Source organism: Hetaerina americana, unplaced genomic scaffold (assembly GCF_022747635.1).
Source record: "Hetaerina americana unplaced genomic scaffold, ioHetAmer1.1.p SCAF_256, whole genome shotgun sequence".
Classification (NCBI taxonomy): domain Eukaryota; kingdom Metazoa; phylum Arthropoda; class Insecta; order Odonata; family Calopterygidae; genus Hetaerina; species Hetaerina americana.
The window spans coordinates 49988-72495 of NW_027286826.1; the positions used below are offsets into that span (position 1 = coordinate 49988).

At 52.9% G+C, this 22508-nt stretch overlaps 1 protein-coding gene across 1 annotated transcript; it reads left to right on the forward strand.

The window, feature by feature from the left end:
- Positions 1-870: 870 nt before the first annotated feature.
- LOC139689599 (cell surface glycoprotein 1-like) lies at positions 871-21883 on the forward strand (the record flags this gene model as incomplete). Its single annotated transcript, XM_071586761.1, has 5 exons — positions 871-1484; positions 10557-10737; positions 10955-11601; positions 20775-20955; positions 21173-21883. Coding segments are annotated over exons 1-5 (2334 nt in total), but the record flags the coding sequence as incomplete, so codon positions are not given.
- Between the last annotated feature and the right edge of the window lie 625 nt (positions 21884-22508).

Sequence of the window (22508 nt, forward strand, 5' to 3'; positions counted from 1 at the left end):
TGTGAGAGTGAACTTATTTTCTCTTGCCAAGTTTTTTCCCAGTATGTTCTACTTTTGTATGTTACAAAATTTTGAAGTGCACAGAAGCCGATTTTATCTTGGCGGATATGAGTGCGTTGCCATGGGGGCTATGGCCTTGTTTCTAAGTGAAATTAAGTGCAAAATATCCGTAGGTAGTGTGGCACCAGCGATGGAGGCCGGAGAAGGAGGGTAGCAAGAGCGATGAATGATTTTGGTTAAGGTGCTTGTAAAATCTTGAGCCGCTGTCCCAATGCTGTCTGGAGTGCTAGCAGGAGATGGGACAAGGTTAATGGCCAAGCAGTTTTCTTTAAATAGTTTCCAGTTAACTCTTCTAGTTGGTTCTGGTTGTATGACGGAGCAACAAGCCACTGCAACAAGCCACTCAAGAATAGCGGTTACCCCAAGATCAAAGTCAGGCAAGACCCGGAACGCCAGCCCCCGACGAGCTTACCTTTGCGGCCCTCCGCCAGCCGGGTCCACCCACGTGGATCGCCCCGCCGGCGGACGATCAGGGGGTGATGCAACTCTGCCATCAGGTAAAGGCAGCACGGGGCTCTCAGCGTTTAACTAAACGCGACCTTCATGACTTGGACGCGATGTTAGATTTGGCGGCTGACTGGCCGACGTTGCCTGAGACGAGCCGGCACATCATTTATAATCGTATCAGGGTCCTCGCCATCGTCCAGGCCCATGGGTGGGAGGCGGCAATGCGTTTAACGGACACAACGGGAAACGCATTACTCCGGCTGCCAGCCAACGCTATCCCACCGCCGCCTCCCACCATCATCGTCCAAACACCCCAGCAGTCGTACGCCGGAGAACCAACCCAACAACAGGCACGCCCGAGAAATGCAGGAGGACAGCCGCAGCAGCCCTTTCGCGGCCGTGGTCGCCGAGGCGGCGGCCGTGGGTCCTCCGCCAGATACAACAATTGAAAGCGTGCACGTGCCCCAGCCGACACCACCTGCGGTTGAGGGCAGCCCTAACGGCCACAAGCCGACACTGCAGCAGCTGGGAGAATTCCTGCTCTTTCGTGACATCGCGGAACAGGACAATCCAGACGAGTGGCAAACGGACTCCGAATCGGTGAGTGACGCCACAGATTCCCCAAGCGAACCAGGATCCGAACAGGAAAATCCACAGTGCAGTGACAGTGACAGTGATAATAAGGACGATATAGAACCCAGCGCATGGCGGATTCCCGGACCGTTGGGAACGGCGGACGCCCCTAAACCCGTCGACCCCATTACTTACGACCCGGAGGAGGAAGTGCAGCCCGGCGATGACCCGGATTCCCCCGAGGATGCGCAGGAGCCAGAGGACGTGGCAGAGGAGGACGATTACTTCCCCACGGCGGGGAATTTTACTACCAATGCCAATCCATCCGGGACACCATTTGGTATGGCGCCAATCTGGCCATGCCGGAGCAGGCACCACATGTATTCATCCCAACACGTCCAACGGTATTAATCGATCAATATATACACAAGTTACTCAATCGAGGCATCCTGACCATAGGACGGGCAACCAATGCGTTCCCCTAATTGCCATCCCGATGGCGGGAGGCGGCGTCAGGGTAATCCAGGATCTATCGGCTTGGACGAGGTTCATCCGCACACCACGGATCACATTAAAATCCGCGGCCCAAGCCCTAGAGTCAATCCCCCCAGGTTCCCTTCTAATTAAGATTGACCTAAAAGATGCCTTTTGGCAAGTGCCGATCGAGCCGTCGCATCGGCATAATTACGGAGTTTATCACAGGGGCACGACATATACTTGGACACGCCTGCCAATGGGCCACGCGCTAGCGCCTGCAATCATGCAGAGGTGGGCGCGGGCGGTGATAAAGTAAGTCCATCGGAAATTCAAAATAGTTATGATTGCATATTTAGACGACTGGTTGCTGTTGTTTGACGACTCTACGGAACACTTGATCCTAGAAGTGGTAGACTTCCTACGCCAGGAACTACAAATTCAAATTAACGATAAGAAAAGCCGCTTGGTCCCGGCAACCAGAATCAAATACCTGGGAGTTAAAATAGATACAATAACCATGACCCTCAGTCTTACCAGATACTCCATGCGTAGAATCGCGTATATTATTAAAGTAATCAAGCGCATTAGAAACCGCGACATCCCGAAAGCAGCGGGATTCATTTCATGGTGTGTTTATGTCCTCCGACTCCCGTTGTTCCTGATTACCCAGACGGCGCAACGCTACACCACCTGGTTGGCCCGCTTATGGGATGACGGAGTCTGGCACGCACCAAGGGAATTTACAAATTTCCACTACGTCATGGATGTATACGCCGATGCCACACCATGGCAGACGGCGTGGACCATCCCCATGCTCCGGACGACTGAGATTTGGGCGCTAGGGCAAGAGCGGCCCATATTGGAAGCGGAGGGGCTGGCGGCCTTGATGGCAGCACACCACGCCATCAGTGTCACGGAACCGGATACACTAATAAATGTTTACACAGATAATATGGCAGTTATGTATTCTTTAATCAAAGTCAGGGGGGTCCTGTTGACCTACCCTGATGTTGTAAGATTATTTATGCTCTTAATAAAGGATTTGTCACGCAATGTGACCGGGAGGTACATCCCCTCGGACCAGAATCCGGTCGACCGTCCGTCTCGGACCGTGTTAGTCCCTATGCCCGCTCGGCCTCGGATTCGGGGTCCGGGCTGGTATATAGGTGGGATGAAGCCTTTAACGGACAGTCGATCGAGATTTCGAGGTCAGGGCGGACGTATCTCCAGATCTCCCAACCGGCAAATCTAGGGAAAGTACCGTCATACGGTACTTTCCCTAGATTTGCACTCAATGTATCGTGAGGATAAACTTCTCCATCGATAATGAAAGTTATGTTGCATTGCCCTACTGTGGCGAGCGCATGGCCGGAGGCACTTCTCACAGGGGAGGAATAGTCGTCAATTTTTAGGCTTTCAAAAGGGAAACTTGTACTCTGCATAATACTCACAGCGGCACAGGTATCCACTAAAAAGGAATACACTCTACCTAGTACTGTAACCGAGACCGTTAAGCCGACTTCTGGTGCTACGACGAGCACTAATTCGTCCCCGACCTGCCGGCCGGGGTGGCCGCGTTTCCCTGATCTCGCTTTTGGGTGGGGGTTGGACAATCTATCGGGCGATGGCCCGCTTGCTTGCACACGCCGAAAATCATCAGAGGGCAATCTTTACTGACATGGCTCCCTTCCCCACAGTTATAACATGCGCGGGGTTTTGTACGGCTATAGTGCGCGATGTGTCCCACCTTTTTACAGTAATTACAAGTCCGAGGCGCATTAGATACGTTCCCTCCACCCACCGACAGTGTAGACTGTGAAGGCTTCGTGTTTACATTTGTCAGGATTGCGTGCACTTGATCCGCAAGACTAGGGCTCACAGTGGGGTTTAAGATTGGCTCGAGATGGGGTTGAACATGACTCCTTGTGAAATATCGTGTCGGGTCACTGTACGGAAAGTTTGTCGGTGTCTTCACGTTAGAACTGCGCACGGGCATACCAAAGTCATGGTTCTGCAAGAAGTTTACTTTTCTAACGTCTGAGTGATTACGAGCATCCTCTAGGTTAGCAAATTCCTCAGCCTCTTGCATGGTTCTTGGATTGCGCACTAGCACGAATCGCATAATTTTTCTTTAAGTCCGACCAAGAACTGTGAGAGGAGGCGGTTTTCGAGCATAATTCCTGTCGCTTGTGAGTCTGGGTCTAGAAAAGCATCTCTTAGTTTTCGTCCCAATTCCCTGAGACGGGAAGAATACTCGTTCACGCTTTCCAAGGGTCGTTGCAAACAGCGTGTGAACATTCTTTCAACAGAGACCAGTGAAATTTTGGGAATGAAGCGCTTTTTCATTAGTTAAGAAAAAAGTTCATAAGACTGAATAACGTGAGGATTTGACTTAATGAATTCGGCAGCAGTACCGCTCAGACGCAGCCGTGCTACGCTTAAGGTCTGATTCTCACTCCACCCGCTAAGATGACTCACTAACTTAAGACTGTTCAAAAAATCCTCGATGCTTGTGTCCCCATCACCGTTAAAACTCGGAATTAAATGAATGTGATGTCCTGAAAATGTTTGTTGCATAGTTGGAGGGAAACAGGGGCGCTTTCTATCATATAAACAGTGGAAGTAAAATCAATTAAGTTCGTATTGTTTGGTGATAAATCACGCTCCCAAGGCAGAGATTCGCCAAAGCGCCCATACGTGCCCTTGCCACCGAAATCCATTATGAATTAAAGACAATACGGCTAGGAAAAAATTCATGCGCCATATGTTAGCAATATAACCGATTATCGTTAATAAAAAAATGGGGTTAGTTTCCTTTTGGCATTACGCGTAACTACTTCTTAAATCGAAATTCAATCAAACGAATGAAGCATGATGAACGGAACGGAAGTTGCATTTAAATAAGCCGCTCCAAGACTCCGCCACCCCACACCTGACACCAATATGTCGCGTGGACATAGTAGGGTTGGGTTCGTGGAATCAAAGAGGGGCTTTCATTGCTATACATTTATTGGACTTACTACACAAGGAGTCCGGCCCGGAAGGAAAGAGGAAGCGTAGAGACAACAGCGGAGAAAGCAAGGTTGACTTCTAAGGGGCTAACCGTTTGATTTCAAAGTCGGGGTGATGTCGCGGGGACATGATGCTAGTTCTGATGTTTCGGAAAAGCCAAGTAGATGGCAGTCTCAATACACAATGTCGCGGGGACATGATGCTTGGACAACTAGAAGGACTCATGCGAGCTTGTGTCCTTTTCGCCGAATCCGCGATAGCAAATTTGGTGAACAGTGGCTGGACACAGTCACCCACTACCGAGGTTAACCTGCTCTCTCCCCTTTCGCTAATGACACGGAATTCGGCGCCCGGTCTTTGTACCCGGGAATTCATATATAAACCCCGAGCCCCCCAACTTGATTGCCAGAATATAGGAGACATCAGACGAGAGCCTACTACTTTATTCGGATTTCATCTAGCAACTCTGCTTTTCCGGTGGTCCAGGTAAGGAGGAAGATACACCGTCGTGCCAACTCCTTCGGAGACTTCATGTCCACGAAGGGAATTATACAGCGTGGGAATAATCGTCCGCAAGGCAACGAACCTCCAGCTGTTTTGCCGGGGGTATCTAAGCCTTCGGCAAATTCATCATCAGGTGTTGAAGCCTTGGCTCTCAGCCCGTCGCAGTGCTTGGAGGAGACGAAGACCCGAAGCGGGACAACGGAGGCAACAGCAGACCTTGGCCCTTTTCAGGGCCAGGTGGTGAAGGACACCGCAGGCGGCGTCAAGCGAAAGAAGGCATCTGTAAGGAACCAGAAGGAAGAAGATTCCGCGGTTACGCGGATGCCGAATCTTCAAGGAGACGATAGGGCGGAGCGTGCGCTGAGCACAGAGGAGGGGGAAGGCGACGGCGGATTTACCTTGGTTTCTTCCAAGAGGAAGAAAAGGAAACCGCTTCTGACGAACGACGCAGCCGTCCCGGAAGCCACACCTCTACCGGCACCGGCACCTAAGACGCTGCGACCACCGACTATCGTCGTCTATGGGGTCACCGACGTCCAGGGACTGATTGACCAGCTGTCGGGCTACAAAGGTGATGCTTTCGGCTTGGAAGTTCGAAGAGCTTGAATCCGGATCATCACCTCCAACAGAGAGGGGCATGAAAAGGCACTCTCCTTGCTGCAGAGGAAGAAAATCCAACACCACTCGCAGCCCATTGAAAGGGTGCCAGGGATGAAGCTGTTCATCAAGGGTATCTCTCGATGGATAGCAGTCGAAAAGGTATCCGAAGGACAGATCCCTCGGATACGAAATTCGTAGCGTACGTCGCCTTACGGTCACGGAGGACGGAAAACCGGTCCCCATTGATCGCTACATAGCGAACGCGGTAAACACTCCATCGGCCATCTCCCCCGGGGACATCCGCCAGCTCTGCCACCGCTACGTCACTGTGGAGCGTTACCGTGGAGACAGAGGTCCACTCCAGTGCAGCAACTGCATGCGGTTTGGACACATCGGCATAGCTTGCTGGTATGCGAAACGCTGCATGCGCTGTGCAGGAGCACACGCAGTCAAGGAATGCTCCCGAGGAAGGGGAGATGATGCCATCTGTGCGAACTGCGGAGGACCTCATGCGGCCGTCTCTCGCCGGTGTCCCGCCTTTCAGGAGGCTGAGCGGCGACAACACGCCAACGCACGCAAGCCAGCACCAGGGAAGCAGGCGCCCAAGACACCGGCAGCGGAACCGGGTCAAAAACCATTCCGACAAGTCGATCACGCTACAACCTACGGAGCAATCCTGAAGGGCCCTTCTCAGGACAAGGTTCAGGCTCTCTCCGGAGGAGAGGGGAACATGGAGGTGGATATCACAGATCCACCCAAGGATGCTAAGGCGGTCCGAGAACCACCACCAGCGCCAGCCGTAGTAGAGGCCACCAAAGGGAACTTGTCACCCCCCGACAGCCTCCCTCCGAAGGAAGCGACCCTTTCTTTTTCTTCCGAAAGGAAGAAGAAGAAAAAGAAGCAGAAGGTGAAATCCCCGATCACCACCGAGAAAGAAGGAAAAGCCATTACGAAGCCAACCCAGAGGGCGCTTGGGAACACCCTCCGAACGGCAAGTGAAGAAGGCGAAAAACCAAGCCAGAAACAGGAAAAACGGAGAGAGGGGACATCAACTGATAAGTCTCCGGTTTCTGCAGAGTCCTCGCTGACACCAGACAGAGAGGACCAGGAATTATGGCAGACCATTGCCGTTATTGCATACACCTTGAAGAAACTCGTCACCTCGACGCAGGGCAAACTTCTCCTCTCACTCCTGGAAGAGCTGGTGCGCAGCAGGATCGGAAATTTAACCAACCATGGCTGAACGACCCGTCCTGCTTGCGCAATGGAACGCCAACGGAATTCTTCGCCGACGCGAGGAATTACGGGTGTTCCTCCAGGAGAAGGGAGCCATAGTCGTCGCTGTGAATGAGACGAACCTTCGGCCAACGGACGCCTGGAGGTTACCTGGCTGGACCATCTATAGGGCGGACAGGGATCCCAGGCGACAACGACTTAAAACATCAGGAGGTGTGACCATCCTCGTCCACAGGTCCATCGAGCACCGAGCATGTAGAGAGATTTCTCACTCGCTCGCGGAGGCTGTTTCGGTGGACGTACGGACAAGAGGAGGAGGGCTCCGGGTCTCATCTCTGTATTTCCCACCCGGGAAACCTTGGGATCCGGATCTCATCCAGTACCTTGCGGGGGACAGCGGACCATCGGTCATCTTGGGGGACCTGAATGCCAAGCATCCTACTTGGAATTCACGGTCCTCGAACCCGAGAGGAGAATCCCTGCGTCAGCTAGCAGATGCAAAAGGCCTAACCATCTTAGGACCGGGGATACCCACGCACGAACAAGGAGACGTTTTAGGCATTGCGATTGCTCACAATGTAAGGACGTCCCTGAGTTTGTACACATGCGTGGAACTGTCGTCGGACCACAACCCGATCATCCTGGCAGTGGGGAGCCGAATCCCAGTGCTGTCTTCCACCCGGCGATTGGATCTGTCGTCGGCCGACTGGAGCAGTTTCCGCAACGTCATCGCTGAGGAGCTGCCAAGAGAGCCACTGGAGCCGACTTCACCGGAGATGGCCGATCAAATGGTCAGCCACCTCACCTCTGCAATAGACGGCGCAATGAAGGCCTCGATACCGCTATAGGAACAACGAAACTCGTATCTTCGGGTTCCACTTCCAGCGGGGGTTAGAGGCCTCATTTCGCGGCAAAATTAGGTGCGGCGCCAATGGCAGAAATATCGTACAGCGGATGTGAGAAGGCAGCTCTCAGAGCTCAACGCGTCGGTACAGGATGCCCTCCGGGAGGTCCGATCGGGCCACTGGGAGGCGCACCTGCTGGATGAGCTCCTATCGGAAGACGGCAACGAGGACCTGCCGTCGGTGTGGAAGATATGCCGGAGGCTGCGGGCCCATCAAAGACTTGACCCGATTATTACCGACGGAGACAGAGAGGCACGATCTCCCATGGAGAAGGCGGAACTGCTCGCTGATCACTTAGTCTGCAGCTTTTCACCCAATCCTGGGAATCCCGCTTCTGCCGAGATTGAAGAAGAAATCGAGGCGTTTGAAAGAGCCGGAGACGCCGATCTGAAAGACGCCTCGGAAATTCCAAGATTCGACGAGAAGGACGTCAAAGAATCAATACGTCACCTACGCACGAGGAAGGCCCCCGGAAGCGACAACATTCCCAATGTGGTCATTCGGGAGCTTCCAAAGGCGGCGGAGAGGTCCCTGACAAAATTCCTAAATGGCTGTGTCAGGATTTTCTACTTCCCGACCACTTGGAGAAGAGCGAGAATCGTCTGCCTGCCGAAGTCGCAGAAATTGGAGATGGGTCCCGGAGAATTCCGGCCTATCTCCTTGCTCGACGGCTTCGGTAAGATATTCGAGCGACTGCTGCAACGGCCGCTGACTGATTTCGTCCGGGAGAATGACATCCTCCCGGAGGAGCAGTTTGGTTTCCGTGCGCAGCCTTCCATAGTTCATCGGCTGGTGCGAGCGGCGGATTTCATCACGGACAGCTTCAACAGGAATAGGATGGTTGCTGGGGCCTTCTTCGACGTCAGTAAGGCGTTCGATCGCGTCTGGCATCCGGCTCTCTTGTTGAAGATGAGACGACTAGCATTTCCCACCTTTGATTGTTCGGATGGTTCACTCCTATTTGAGAGACAGGACATTCACCGTGCAATGGCTCGGGGCAAATTCAGGGGTGCGTCGGATCTCCGCCGGCGTGCCCCAGGGATCAGTCCTCGGACCAATGCTTTACAATATCTACTCCCACGACATTCCAACTCCACGTGGGAACCTCGAGATCCTGTCTCTCTATGCCGACGATACGGCCCTCCTGTGCTGCTCCTGGCAGAAGGTGACCGCGGTGCGAAGACTGAAGAGCGCTGTGGCGGATCTCCTTGAATGGTACCGCCGATGGCGCTTTGCTGTTAACGCACAGAAGACGAAGGCGATCATCTTCCATCCAGGAAATGGTCGGCCGCCAGGAGTGAACCTAACAGTGAATGGAGTCGCCCTACCGTGGGAATCCGAAGTTACCTACCTCGGAGTGCTGATGGATCGGAAACTCCTTAGGAACGCCGAAGCGCTTCGTGTAGTAAGCGCTGGTCCTGAGTATGGACAGGAAGCGTAGACTGTACCAAGCGTGCGTGCTGCCTGTCATCACGTACGCTGCTCCGGTAGGGTCAGGAGTGTCGCGAACGAGTCTCGCTCAATTCAGGTGGTGCAGAATTCTGCTCTTCGTGACATCATGTCACGCGGTGCTTACGCCCGCGTTTCCGAGGTGCACGAGGACGGAAAGCTGGAAACCCTGGACGTCCTTCTGCCTAGAATATCTGGAAAATTCTTCATAAAAGCGGCGGAAGCGGAAGTAAAAGTAAATCTCCGGGTTGGCGACATAAGGGTCTGGCCATGGGACCGCTACAAGCGCCCCATAGCATGCCAAGACGAACAAGACACCCTTCCGGCAAAAAAGAAGCCAAGGCTGCGCTGAGTGGGAATAAATCCAACGACTTAAAACGCTGAAGAATTCTTCCCGCCTTAGTAGTCTTGGAGGCTGGAAAGGCGCAGTGTAAGGGCTACGCAAGAGCCCTTGCAGGAAACTGCTCTATAAGCAAAGCAGAGCAGTGACTGAAGACACTAAAGGTTGTGGAAATCTCTTACGGAGGCCGAACCTGCTGTTGTCTCTACGCTTCCTCTTTCCTTCCGGGCTGGACTCCTTGTGTAGTAAGTCCAATAAATGTATTGCAATGAAAGCCCCTCTTTGATTCCACGAACCCAACCCTACTATTTCCACGCAACAAATGGAGTTAAGTCCATGAGGAGTAATTTCCGGGAATATGTGGAATGGGCAAAGTGACAGGCAAGAGACGCTGTTCAACGCTTCTGAATCCAACGATGATGTATTATGGTTTTTTAAAATGCAATGGAGGGAGTTGGCAGAGGTATTTGCTTTGTCGCAGTCATTGTATAGTGCTCTCCCATCATGTGGTATTGGCGGGATGGGTACCTTTTTCCTTCGCAGACAGTGGGCTAGGCTCCATACCGAATTGTCGTTATGTGAGAGTGAACTTATTTCCTCTTGTCAAGTTTTTTCCCAGTATGTTCTACTTTTGTATGTTACAAATTTTTGAAGTGCACAGAAGCCGATTTTATCTTGGCGGATATGAATGCGTTGCCATGAGGGCTCTGGCCTTGTTTCTAAGTGAAATTAAGTGCAAAATATCCGGAGGTAGTGTGGCACCAGCGATGGAGGCCGGAGAAGGAGGGTAGCAAGAGCGATGAATGATTTTGGTTAAGGTGCTTGTAAAACCTTGAGCCGCTGTCCCAATGCTGTCTGGAGTGCTAGCAGGAGATGGGACAAGGTTAATGGCCAAGCAGTTTTCTTTAAATAGTTTCCAGTTAACTCTTCTAGTTGGTTCTGGTTGTATGAAGGAGCAACAAGCCACTGCAACAAGCCACTCAAGAATGGCGGTTACCCCAAAGCCAATGTCAGGCAAGACCCGGAACGCCAGCCCCCGACGAGCTTACCTTTGCGGCCCTCCGCCAGCCGGGTCCACCCACGTGGATCGCCCCGCCGGCGGACGATCAGGGGGTGATGCAACTCTGCCATCAGGTAAAGGCAGCACGGGGCTCTCAGCGTTTAACTAAACGCGACCTTCATGACTTGGACGCGATGTTAGATTTGGCGGCTGACTGGCCGACGTTGCCTGAGACGAGCCGGCACATCATTTATAATCGTATCAGGGTCCTCGCCATCGTCCAGGCCCATGGGTGGGAGGCGGCAATGCGTTTAACGGACACAACGGGAAACGCATTACTCCGGCTGCCAGCCAACGCTATCCCACCGCCGCCTCCCACCATCATCGTCCAAACACCCCAGCAGTGGTACGCCGGAGAACCAACCCAACAACAGGCACGCCCGAGAAATGCAAGAGGACAGCCGCAGCAGCCCTTTCGCGGCCGTGTTCGCCGAGGCGGCAGCCGTGGGTCCTCCGACAGATACAACAATTGAAAGCATGCAAGTTTCCCAGCCGACACCACCTGCGGTTGAGGGCAGCCCTAACGGCCACAAGCCGACACTGCAGCAGCTGGGAGAATTCCTGCTCTTTCGTGACAGCGCGGAACCGGACAATCCAGACGAGTGGCAAACGGACTCCGAATCGGTGAGTGACGCCACAGATTCCCCAAGCGAACCAGGATCCGAACAGGAAAACCCACAGTGCAGTGACAGTGACAGTGATAATAACGACGATATAGAACCCAGTGCATGGCGGATTCCCGGACCGTTGGGAACGGCGGACGGCCCGGAACATGTCGACCCCATTACTTACGACCCGGAGGAGGAGGTGCAGCCCGGCGATGACCCGGATGCCCCCGAGGATGCGCAGGAGCCAGAGGACGTGGCAGAGGAGGACGATTACTTCCCCACGGCAAGGAAATTTTACTACCAATGCCAATCCACCCGGGACACCATTTGGTATGGCGCCAATCTGCCCATGCTGGAGCAGGCACCACATGTATTCATCCCAACACGTCCAACGGTATTAATCGATCAATATATACACAAGTTAGTCAATCGAGGCATCCTGACCATAGGACGGGCAACCAATGCGTTCCCCTAATTGCCATCCCGAAGGCGGGAGGCGGCGTCAGGATAATCCAGGATCTATCGGCTTGGACGAGGTTCATCCGCACACCACGGTTCACATTAAAATCCGCGGCCCAAGCCCTAGAGTCAATCCCCCCAGGTTCCCTTCTAATTAAGATTGACCTAAAAGATGCCTTTTGGCAAGTGCCGATCGAGCCGTCGCATCGGCATAATTACGGTGTTTATCACCGGGGCACGACATATACTTGGACACGCCTGCCAATTAGCCACGCGCTAGCGCCTGCAATCATGCAGAGGTGGGCATGGGCGGTGATAAACGAAGTCCATCGGAAATTCAAAATAGTTATGATTGCATATTTAGACGACTGGTTGCTGTTGTTTGACGACTCTACGGAACACTTGATCCTAGAGGTGGTAGACTTCCTACGCCAGGAACTACAAATTCAAATTAACGATAAGAAAATCCGCTTGGTCCCGGCAACCAGAATCAAATACCTGGGAGTTAAAATAGATACAATAGCCATGACCCTCAGTCTTACCAGATACTCCCTGCGTAGAATCGCGTATATTATTAAAGTAATCAAGCGCATTAGAAACCGCGACATCCCGAAAGCAGCGGGATTCATTTCATGGTGTGTTTATGTCCTCCGACTCCCGTTGTTCCTGATTACCCAGACGGCGCAACGCGACACCACCTGGTTGGCCCGCTTATGGGATGACGGAGTCTGGCACGCACCAAGGGAATTTACAAATTTCCACTACGTCATGGATGTATACGCCGATGCCACACCATGGCAGACGGCGTGGACCATCCCAATGCTCCGGACGACTGAGATTTGGGCGCTAGGGCAAGAGCGGCCCATATTGGAAGCGGAGGGGCTGGCGGCCTTGATGGCAGCACACCACGCCATCAGTGTCACGGAACCGGATACACTAATAAATGTTTACACAGATAATATGGCAGTTATGTATTCTTTAATCAAAGTCGAGGGGGTCCTGTTGACCTACCCTGATGTTGTAAGATTATTTATGCTCTTAATAAAGGATTTGTCACGCAATGTGACCTGGAGGTACATCCCCTCGGACCAGAATCCGGCCGACCGTCCGTCTCGGACCGTGCTACCTCCCTATGCCCGCTCGGCCTCGGATTCGGGGTCCGGGCTGGTATATAGGTGGGATGAAGCCTGAAACGGACAGTCGATCGAGATTTCGAGGTCAGGGCGGACGTATCTCCAGATCTCCCAACCGGCAAATCTAGGGAAAGTACCGTCATACGGTACTTTCCCTAGATTTGCACTCAATGTATCGTGAGGATAAACTTCTCCATCGATAATGAAAGTTATGTTGCATTGCCCTACTGTGGCGAGCACATGGCCGGAGGCACTTCTCACAGGGGAGGAATAGTCGTCAATTTTTAGGCTTTCAAAAGGGAAACTTGTACTCTGCATAATACTCACAGCGGCACAGGTATCCACTAAAAAGGAATACACTCTACCTAGTACTGTAACCGAGACCGTTAAGCCGACTTCTGGTGCTACGACGAGCACTAATTCGTCCCCGACCTGCCGGCCGGGGTGGCCGCGTTTCCCTGATCTCGCTTTTGGGTGGGGGTTGGACAATCTATCGGGCAATGGCCCGCTTGCTTGCACACGCCGAAAATCATCAGAGGGCAATCTTTACTGACATGGCTCCCTTCCCCACAGTTATAACATGCGCGGGGTTTTGTACGGCTATAGTGCGCGATGTGTCCCACCTTTTTACAGTAATTACAAGTCCGAGCCGCATTAGATACGTTCCCTCCACCCACCGACAGTGTAGACTGTGAAGGCTTCGTGTTTACATTTGTCAGAATTGCGTGCACTTGATCCGCAAGACTAGGGCTCACAGTGGGGTTTAAGATTGGCTCGAGATGGGGTTGAACATGACTCCTTGTGAAATATCGTGTCGGGTCACTGTACGGAAAGTTTGTCGGTGTCTTCACGTTAGGACTGCGCACGGGCATACCAAAGTCATGGTTCTGCAAGAAGTTTACTTTTCTAACGTCTGAGTGATTACGAGCATCCTCTAGGTTAGCAAATTCCTCAGCCTCTTGCATGGTTCTTGGATTGCGCACTAGCACGAATCGCCCAATTTTTCCCTAAGTCCGACCAAGAACTGTGAGAGCAGGCGGTTTTCGAGCAGAATTCCTGTCGCTTGTGAGTCTGGGTCTAGAAAAGCAACTCTTAGTTTTCGTCCCAATTCCCTGAGACGGGAAGAATACTCGTTCACGCTTTCCAAGGGTCGTTGGAAACAGCGTGTGAACATTTTTTCAACAGAGACCAGTGAAATTTTGGGAATGAAGCGCTTTTTCATTAGTTAAGAAAAAAGTTCATAAGACTCAATAACGTGAGGATTTGACTTAATGAATTCGGCAGCAGTACCACTCAGACGCAGCCGTGCTACGCTTAATGTCTGATTCTCACTCCACCCGCTAAGATGACTCACTAACTTAAGAATGTTCAAAAAATCCTCGATGCTCGTGTCCCCATCACCGTTAAAACTCGGAATTAAATGAATGTGATGTCCTGAAAATGTTTGTTGCATAGTTGGAGGGAAACAGGGGCGCTTTCTATCATATAAACAGCGGAAGTAAAATCAATTAAGTTCGTATTGTTTGGTGATAAATCACGCTCCCAAGGCAGAGATTCGCCAAAGCGCCCATACGTGCCCTTGCCACCGAAATCCATTATGAATTAAAGACAATACGGCTAGGAAAAAATTCATTCGCCATATGTTAGCAATATAACCGATTATCGTTAATAAAAAAATGGGGTTAGTTTCCTTTTGGCATTACGCGTAACTACTTCTTAAATCGAAATTCAATCAAACGAATGAAGCATGATGAACGGAACGGAAGTTGCATTTAAATAAGCCGCTCCAAGACTCCGCCACCCCACACCTGACACCAATATGTCGCGTGGACATAGTAGGGTTGGGTTCGTGGAATCAAAGAGGGGCTTTCATTGCTATACATTTATTGGACTTACTACACAAGGAGTCCGGCCCGGAAGGAAAGAGGAAGCGTAGAGACCACAGCGGAGAAAGCAAGGTTGACTTCTAAGGGGCTAACAGTTTGATTTCAAAGCCGGGGTGATGTCGCGGGGACATGATGCTAGTTCTGATGTTTCGGAAAAGCCAAGTAGATGGCAGTCTCAATACACAATGTCGCGGGGACATGATGCTTGGACAACTAGAAGGACTCATGCGAGCTTGTGTCCTTTTCGCCGAATCCGCGATAGCAAATTTTGGTGAACAGTGCCTGGACACAGTCACCCACTACCGAGGTTAACCTACTCTCTCCCCTTTCGCTAATGACACGGAATTCGGCGCCCGGTCTTTGTACCCGGGAATTCATATATAAACCCCGAGCCCCCCAACTTGATTGCCAGAATATAGGAGACATCAGACGAGAGCCTACTACTTTCTTCGGATTTCATCTAGCAACTCTGCTTTTCCGGTGGTCCAGGTAGGGAGGAAGATTCACCGTCGTGCCAACTCCTTCGGAGATTTCATGGCCACGAAGGGAATTACACAGCGTGGGAATAATCGTCCGCAAGGCAACGAACCTCCAGCTGTTTTGCCGGGGTATCTAAGCCTTCGGCAAATTCATCATCAGGTGTTGAAGCCTTGGCTCTCAGCCCGTCGCAGTGCTTGGAGGAGACGAAGACCCGAAGCGGGACAACAGAGGCAACAGCAGACCTTGGCCCTTTACAGGGCCCTTAGCAGGCCTTCAACACCTGGCCCTTTACAGGGCCAGGTGGTGAAGGACACCGCAGGCGGCGTCAAGCGAAAGAAGGCATCTGTAAGGAACCAGAAGCAAGAAGATTCCGCGGTTACGCGGATGCCGAATCTTCAAGGAGACGATAGGGCGGAGCGTGCGCTGAGCACAGAGGAGGGGGAAGGCGACGGCGGATTTACCTTGGTTTCTTCCAAGAGGAAGAAAAGGAAACCGCTTCTGACGAACGACGCAGCCGTCCCGGAAGCCACACCTCTACCGGCACCGGCACCTAAGACGCTGCGACCACCGCCTATCGTCGTCTATGAGGTCACCGACGTCCAGGGACTGATTGACCAGCTGTCGGGCTACAAAGGTGATGCTTTCGGCTTGGAAGTTCGAAGAGCTTGAATCCGGATCATCACCTCCAACAGAGAGGGGCATGAAAAGGCACTCTCCTTGCTGCAGAGGAAGAAAATCCAACACCACTCGCAGCCCATTGAAAGAGTGCCAGGGATGAAGCTGTTCATCAAGGGTATCTTACGATGGATAGCAGTCGAAAAGGTATCCGAGGGACAGATCCCTCGGATACGAAATTCGTAGCGTACGTCGCCTTACGGTCACGGAGGACGGAAAAACGGTCCCCATTGATCGCCACGTAGCGAACGCGGTAAAGACTCCATCGGCCATCGCCCCCGGGGACATCCGCCAGCTCTGCCACCGCTACGTCACTGTGGAGCATTACCGTGGAGACAGAGGTCCACTCCAGTGCAGCAAGTGCGTGCGGTTTGGACACATCGGCATAGCTTGCTGGTGTGCGAAACGCTGCATGCGCTGTGCAGGAGCACACGCAGTCAAGGAATGCTCCCGAGGAAGGGGAGATGATGCCATCTGTGCGAACTGCGGAGGACCTCATGCGGCCGTCTCTCGCCGGTGTCCCGCCTTTCAGGAGGCTGAGCGGCGACAACACGCCAACGCACGCAAGCCAGCACCAGGGAAGCAGGCGCCCAAGAAACCGGCAGCGGAACCGGGAAAAAAACCATTCCGACAAGTCGATCACGCTACAACCTACGGAGCAATCCTGAAGGGCCCTTCTCAGGACAAGGTTCAGGCTCTCTCCGGAGGAGAGGGGAACATGGAGGTGGATATCACAGATCCACCCAAGGATGCTAAGGCAGTCCGAGAACCACCACCAGCGCCAGCCGTAGTAGAGGCCACCAAGGGGAACTTGTCACCCCCCGACAGCCTCCCTCCGAAGGAAGCGACCCTTCCTTTTTCTTCCGAAAGGAAGAAGAAGAAAAAGAAGCAGAAGGTGAAATCCCCGATCACCACCGAGAAAGAAGGAAAAGCCATTACGAAGCCAACCCAGAGGGCGCTTGGGAACACCCTCCGAACGGCAAGTGAAGAAGGCGAAAAACCAAGCCAGAAACAGGAAAAACGGAGAGAGGGGACATCAACTGATAAGTCTCCGGTTTCCGCAGAGTCCTCGCTGACACCAGACAGAGAGGACCAGGAATTATGGCAGACCCTTGCCGTTATTGCATGCACCTTGAAGAAACTCGTCACCTCGACGCAGGGCAAACTTCTCCTCTCACTCCTGGAAGAGCTGGAGCGCAGCAGGATCGGAAATTTAACCAACCATGGCTGAACGACCCGTCCTGCTTGCGCAATGGAACGCCAACGGAATTCTTCGCCGACGCGAGGAATTACGGGCGTTCCTCCAGGAGAAGGGAGCCATAGTCGTCGCTGTCAATGAGACGAACCTTCGGCCAACGGACGCCTGGAGGTTACCTGGCTGGACCATCTATAGGGCGGACAGGGATCCCAGGCGACAACGACTTAAAACATCAGGAGGTGCGGCCATCCTCGTCCACAGGTCCATCGAGCACCGAGCATGTAGAGAGATTTCTCACCCGCATGCGGAGTCTGTTTCGGTGGACGTACGGACAAGAGGAGGAGGGCTCCGGGTCTCATCTCTGTATTTCCCACCCGGGAAACCTTGGGATCCGGATCTCATCCAGTACCTTGCGGGGGACAGCGGACCATCGGTCATCTTGGATGACCTGAATGCCAAGCATCCTACTTGGAATTCACGGTCCTCGAACCCGAGAGGAGAATCCCTGCGTCAGCTAGCAGATGCAAAAGGCCTAACCATCTTAGGACCGGGGATACCCACGCACGAACAAGGAGACGTTTTAGGCATTGCGATTGCTCACAATGTAAGGACGTCCCTGAGTTTGTACACATGCGTGGAACTGTCGTCGGACCACAACCCAATCATCCTGGCAGTGGGGAGCCGAATCCCAGTGCTGTCTTCCACCCGGCGATTGGATCTGTCGTCGGCCGACTTGAGCAGTTTCCGCAACGTCATCGCTGAGGAGCTGCCAAGAGAGCCATGGAGCCGACTTCACCGGAGATGGCCGATCAAATGGTCAGCCACCTCACCTCTGCAATAGACGGCGCAATGAAGGCCTCGATACCGCTATAGGAACAACGAAACTCGTATCTTCGGGTTCCACTTCCAGCGGGGGTTAGAGGCCTCATTTCGCGGCAAAACAACGTGCGGCGCCAATGGCAGAAATATCGTACAGCGGATGTGAGAAGGCAGCTCTCAGAGCTCAACGCGTCGGTACAGGATGCCCTCCGGGAGGTCCGATCGGGCCACTGGGAGGCGCACCTGCTGGATGAGCTCCTATCGGAAGACGGTAACGAGGACCTGCCGTCGGTGTGGAAGATATGCCGGAGGCTGCGGGCCCCTCAAAGACTTGACCCGATTATTACCGACGGAGACAGAGAGGCACGATCTCCCTTGGAGAAGGCGGAACTGCTCGCTGATCACTTGGTCTGCAGCTTTTCACCCAATCCTGGGAATCCCGCTTCTTCCGAGATTGAAGAAGGAATCGAGGCGTTTGAAAGACCCGGAGACGCCGATCTGAAAGACGCCTCGGAAATTCCAAGATTCGACGAGAAGGACGTCAAAGAATCAATACGTCACCTACGCACGAGGAAGGCCCCCGGAAGCGACAACATTCCCAATGTGGTCATTCGGGAGCTTCCAAAGGCGGCGGAGAGGTCCCTGACAAAATTCCTACATGGCTGTGTCAGGATTTTCTACTTCCCGACCACTTGGAAAAGAGGGAGAATCGTCTGCCTGCCGAAGTTGCAGAAATTGGAGGTGGGTCCCGGAGAATTCCGGCCTATCTCCTTGCTCGACGGCTTCGGTAAGATATTCGAGCGACTGCTGTAACGGCCGCTGACTGATTTCGTCCGGGAGAATGACATCCTCCCGGAGGAGCAGTTTGGTTTCCGTGCGCAGCCATCCACAGTCCATCGGCTGGTGCGAGCGGCGGAATTCATCACGGACAGCTGCAACAGGAATAGAGCGGTTGCTGGGGCCATCTTCGAAGTCAGTAAGGCGTTCGATCGCGTCTGGCATCCGGCTCTCTTGTTGAAGATGAGACGACTCCATTTCCCAACTTTGATTGTTCGGATGGTTCACTCCTATATGAGAGACAGGACATTCACCGTGCAATGGCTCGGGGCGAATTCAGGGGTGCGTCGGATCTCCGCCGGCGTGCCCCAGGGATCAGTCCTCGGACCAATGCTTTACAATATCTACTCCCACGACATTCCAACTCCACGTGGGAACCTCGAGATCCTGTCTCTCTATGCCGACGATACGGCCCTCCTGTGCTGCTCCTGGCAGAAGGTGACCGCGGTGCGAAGACTGAAGGGCGCTGTGGCGGATCTCCTTGAATGGTACCGCCGATGGCGCTTTGCTGTTAACGCACAGAAGACGAAGGCGATCATCTTCCATCCAGGAAATGGTCGGCCGCCAGGAGTGAACCTAACAGTGAATGGAGTCGCCCTACCGTGGGAATCCGAAGTTACCTACCTCGGAGTGCTGATGGACCGGAAACTCCTTAGGAACGCCCAAGCGCTTCTTGTAGTAAGCGCTGGTCCTGAGTATGGACAGGAAGCGTAGACTGTACCAAGCGTGCGTGCTGCCTGTCATCACGTACGCTGTTCCGGTACGGTCAGGAGTGTCGCGAACGAGTCTCGCTCAAATTCAGGTGGTGCAGAATTCTGCTCTTCGTGACATCATGGCACGCGGTGCTTACGCCCGCGTTTCCGAGATGCACGATTACGGAAAGCTGGAAACCCTGGACGTCCTTCTGCCTAGAATATCTGGAAAATTCTTCATAAAAGCGGCAGAAGCGGAAGTAAAAGTAATTCTCCGGGTTGGCGACATAAGGGTCTGGCCATGGGACCGCTACAAGCGCCCCATAGCATGCCAAGACGAACAAGACACCCTTCCGGCAAAGAAGAAGCCAAGGCTGCTCTGAGCGGGAATAAATCCAACGAATGAAAACGCTGAAGAATTCTTCCCGCCTTAGTAGCCTTGGAGGCTGGAAAGGCGCAGTGTAAGGGCTACGCAAGAGCCCTTGCAAGAAACTGCTCTATAAGCAAAGCAGAGCAGTGGCTGAAGACAATAAAGGTTGTGGAAATCTCTTACGGAGGCCGAACCTGCTGTTGTCTCTACGCTTCCTCTTTCCTTCCGGGCTGGACTCCTTGTGTAGTAAGTCCAATAAATGTATTGCAATGAAAGCCCCTCTTTAATTCCACGAACCCAACCCTACTATTTCCACGCAACAAATGGAGTTAAGTCCATGAGGACTAATTTCCGGGAATATGTGGAATGGGCAAAGTGACAGGCAAGAGACCCTTTTCAACGCTTCTGAATCCAACGATGATGTATTATGGTTTTTTAAAATGCAATGGAGGGAGTTGGCAGAGGTATTTGCTTTGTCGCAGTCATTGTATAGTGCTCTCCCATTATGTGGTATTGGCGGGATGGGTACCTTTTTCCTTCGCAGACAGTGGGCTAGGGTCCATACCGAATTGTGGTTATGTGAGAGTGAACTTATTTTCTCTTGCCATGTTTTTTCCCAGTATGTTCTACTTTTGTATGTTACAAATTTTTGAAGTGCACAGAAGCCGATTTTATCTTGGCGGATATGAGTGCGTTGCCATGAGGGCTCTGGCCGTGTTTCTAAGTGAAATTAAGTGCAAAATATCCGGAGGTAGTGTGGCACCAGCGATGGAGGCCGGAGAAGGAGGGTAGCAAGAGCGATGAATGATTTTGGTTAAGGTGCTTGTAAAACCTTGAGCCGCTGTCCCAATGCTCTCTGGAGTGCTAGCAGGAGATGGGACAAGGTTAATGGCCAAGCAGTTTTCTTTAAATAGTTTCCAGTTAACTCTTCTAGTTGGTTCTGGTTGTATGAAGGAGCAACAAGCCACTGCAACAAGCCACTCAAGAATGGCGGTTACCCCAAGGCCAAAGTCAGGCAAGACCCGGAACGCCAGCCCCCGACGAGCTTACCTTTGCGGCCCTCCGCCAGCCGGGTCCACCCACGTGGATCGCCCCGCCGGCGGACGATCAGGGGGTGATGCAACTCTGCCATCAGGTAAAGGCAGCACGGGTCTCTCAGCGTTTAACTAAACGCGGCCTTCATGACTTGGACGCGATGTTAGATTTGGCGGCTGACTGGCCGACGTTGCCTGAGACGAGCCGGCACATCATTTATAATCGTATCAGGGTCCTCGCCATCGTCCAGGCCCATGGGTGGGAGGCGGCAATGCGTTTAACGGACACAACGGGAAACGCATTACTCCGGCTGCCAGCCAACGCTATCCCACCGCCGCCTCCCACCATCATCGTCCAAACACCCCAGCAGTCGTACGCCGGAGAACCAACCCAACAACAGGCACGCCCGAGAAATGCAGGAGGACAGCCGCAGCAGCCCTTTCGCGGCCGTGGTCGCCGAGGCGGCGGCCGTGGGTCCTCCGACAGATACAACAATTGAAAGCATGCAAGTTTCCCAGCCGACACCACCTGCGGTTGAGGGCAGCCCTAACGGCCACAAGCCGACACTGCAGCAGCTGGGAGAATTCCTGCTCTTTCGTGACAGCGCGGAACCGGACAATCCAGACGAGTGGCAAACGGACTCCGAATCGGTGAGTGACGCCACAGATTCCCCAAGCGAACCAGGATCCGAACAGGAAAACCCACAGTGCAGTGACAGTGACAGTGATAATAACGACGATATAGAACCCAGTGCATGGCGGATTCCCGGACCGTTGGGAACGGCGGACGGCCCGGAACCTGTCGACCCCATTACTTACGACCCGGAGGAGGAGGTGCAGCCCGGCGATGGCCCGGATGCCCCCGAGGATGCGCAGGAGCCAGAGGACGTGGCAGAGGAGGACGATTACTTCCCCACGGCGGGGAAATTTTACTACCAATGCCAATCCACCCGGGACACCATTTGGTATGGCGCCAATCTGCCAATGCTGGAGCAGGCACCACATGTATTCATCCCAACACGTCCAACGGTATTAATCGATCAATATATACACAAGTTAGTCAATCGAGGCATCCTGACCATAGGACGGGCAACCAATGCGTTCCCCTAATTGCCATTCCGAAGGCGGGAGGCGGCGTCAGGGTAATCCAGGATCTATCGGCTTGGACGAGGTTCATCCGCACACCACGGTTCACATTAAAATCCGCGGCCCAAGCCCTAGAGTCAATCCCCCCAGGTTCCCTTCTAATTAAGATTGACCTAAAAGATGCCTTTTGGCAAGTGCCGATCGAGCCGTCGCATCGGCATAATTACGGAGTTTATCACCGGGGCACGACATATACTTGGACACGCCTGCCAATGGGCCACGCGCTAGCGCCTGCAATCATGCAGAGGTGGGCGCGGGCGGTGATAAACGAAGTCCATCGGAAATTCAAAATAGTTATGATTGCATATTTAGACGACTGGTTGCTGTTGTTTGACGACTGTACGGAACACTTGATCCTAGAGGTGGTAGACTTCCTACGCCAGGAACTACAAATTCAAATTAACGATAAGAAAATCCGCTTGGTCCCGGCAACCAGAATCAAATACCTGGGAGTTAAAATAGATACAATAGCCATGACCCTCAGTCTTACCAGATACTCCCTGCGTAG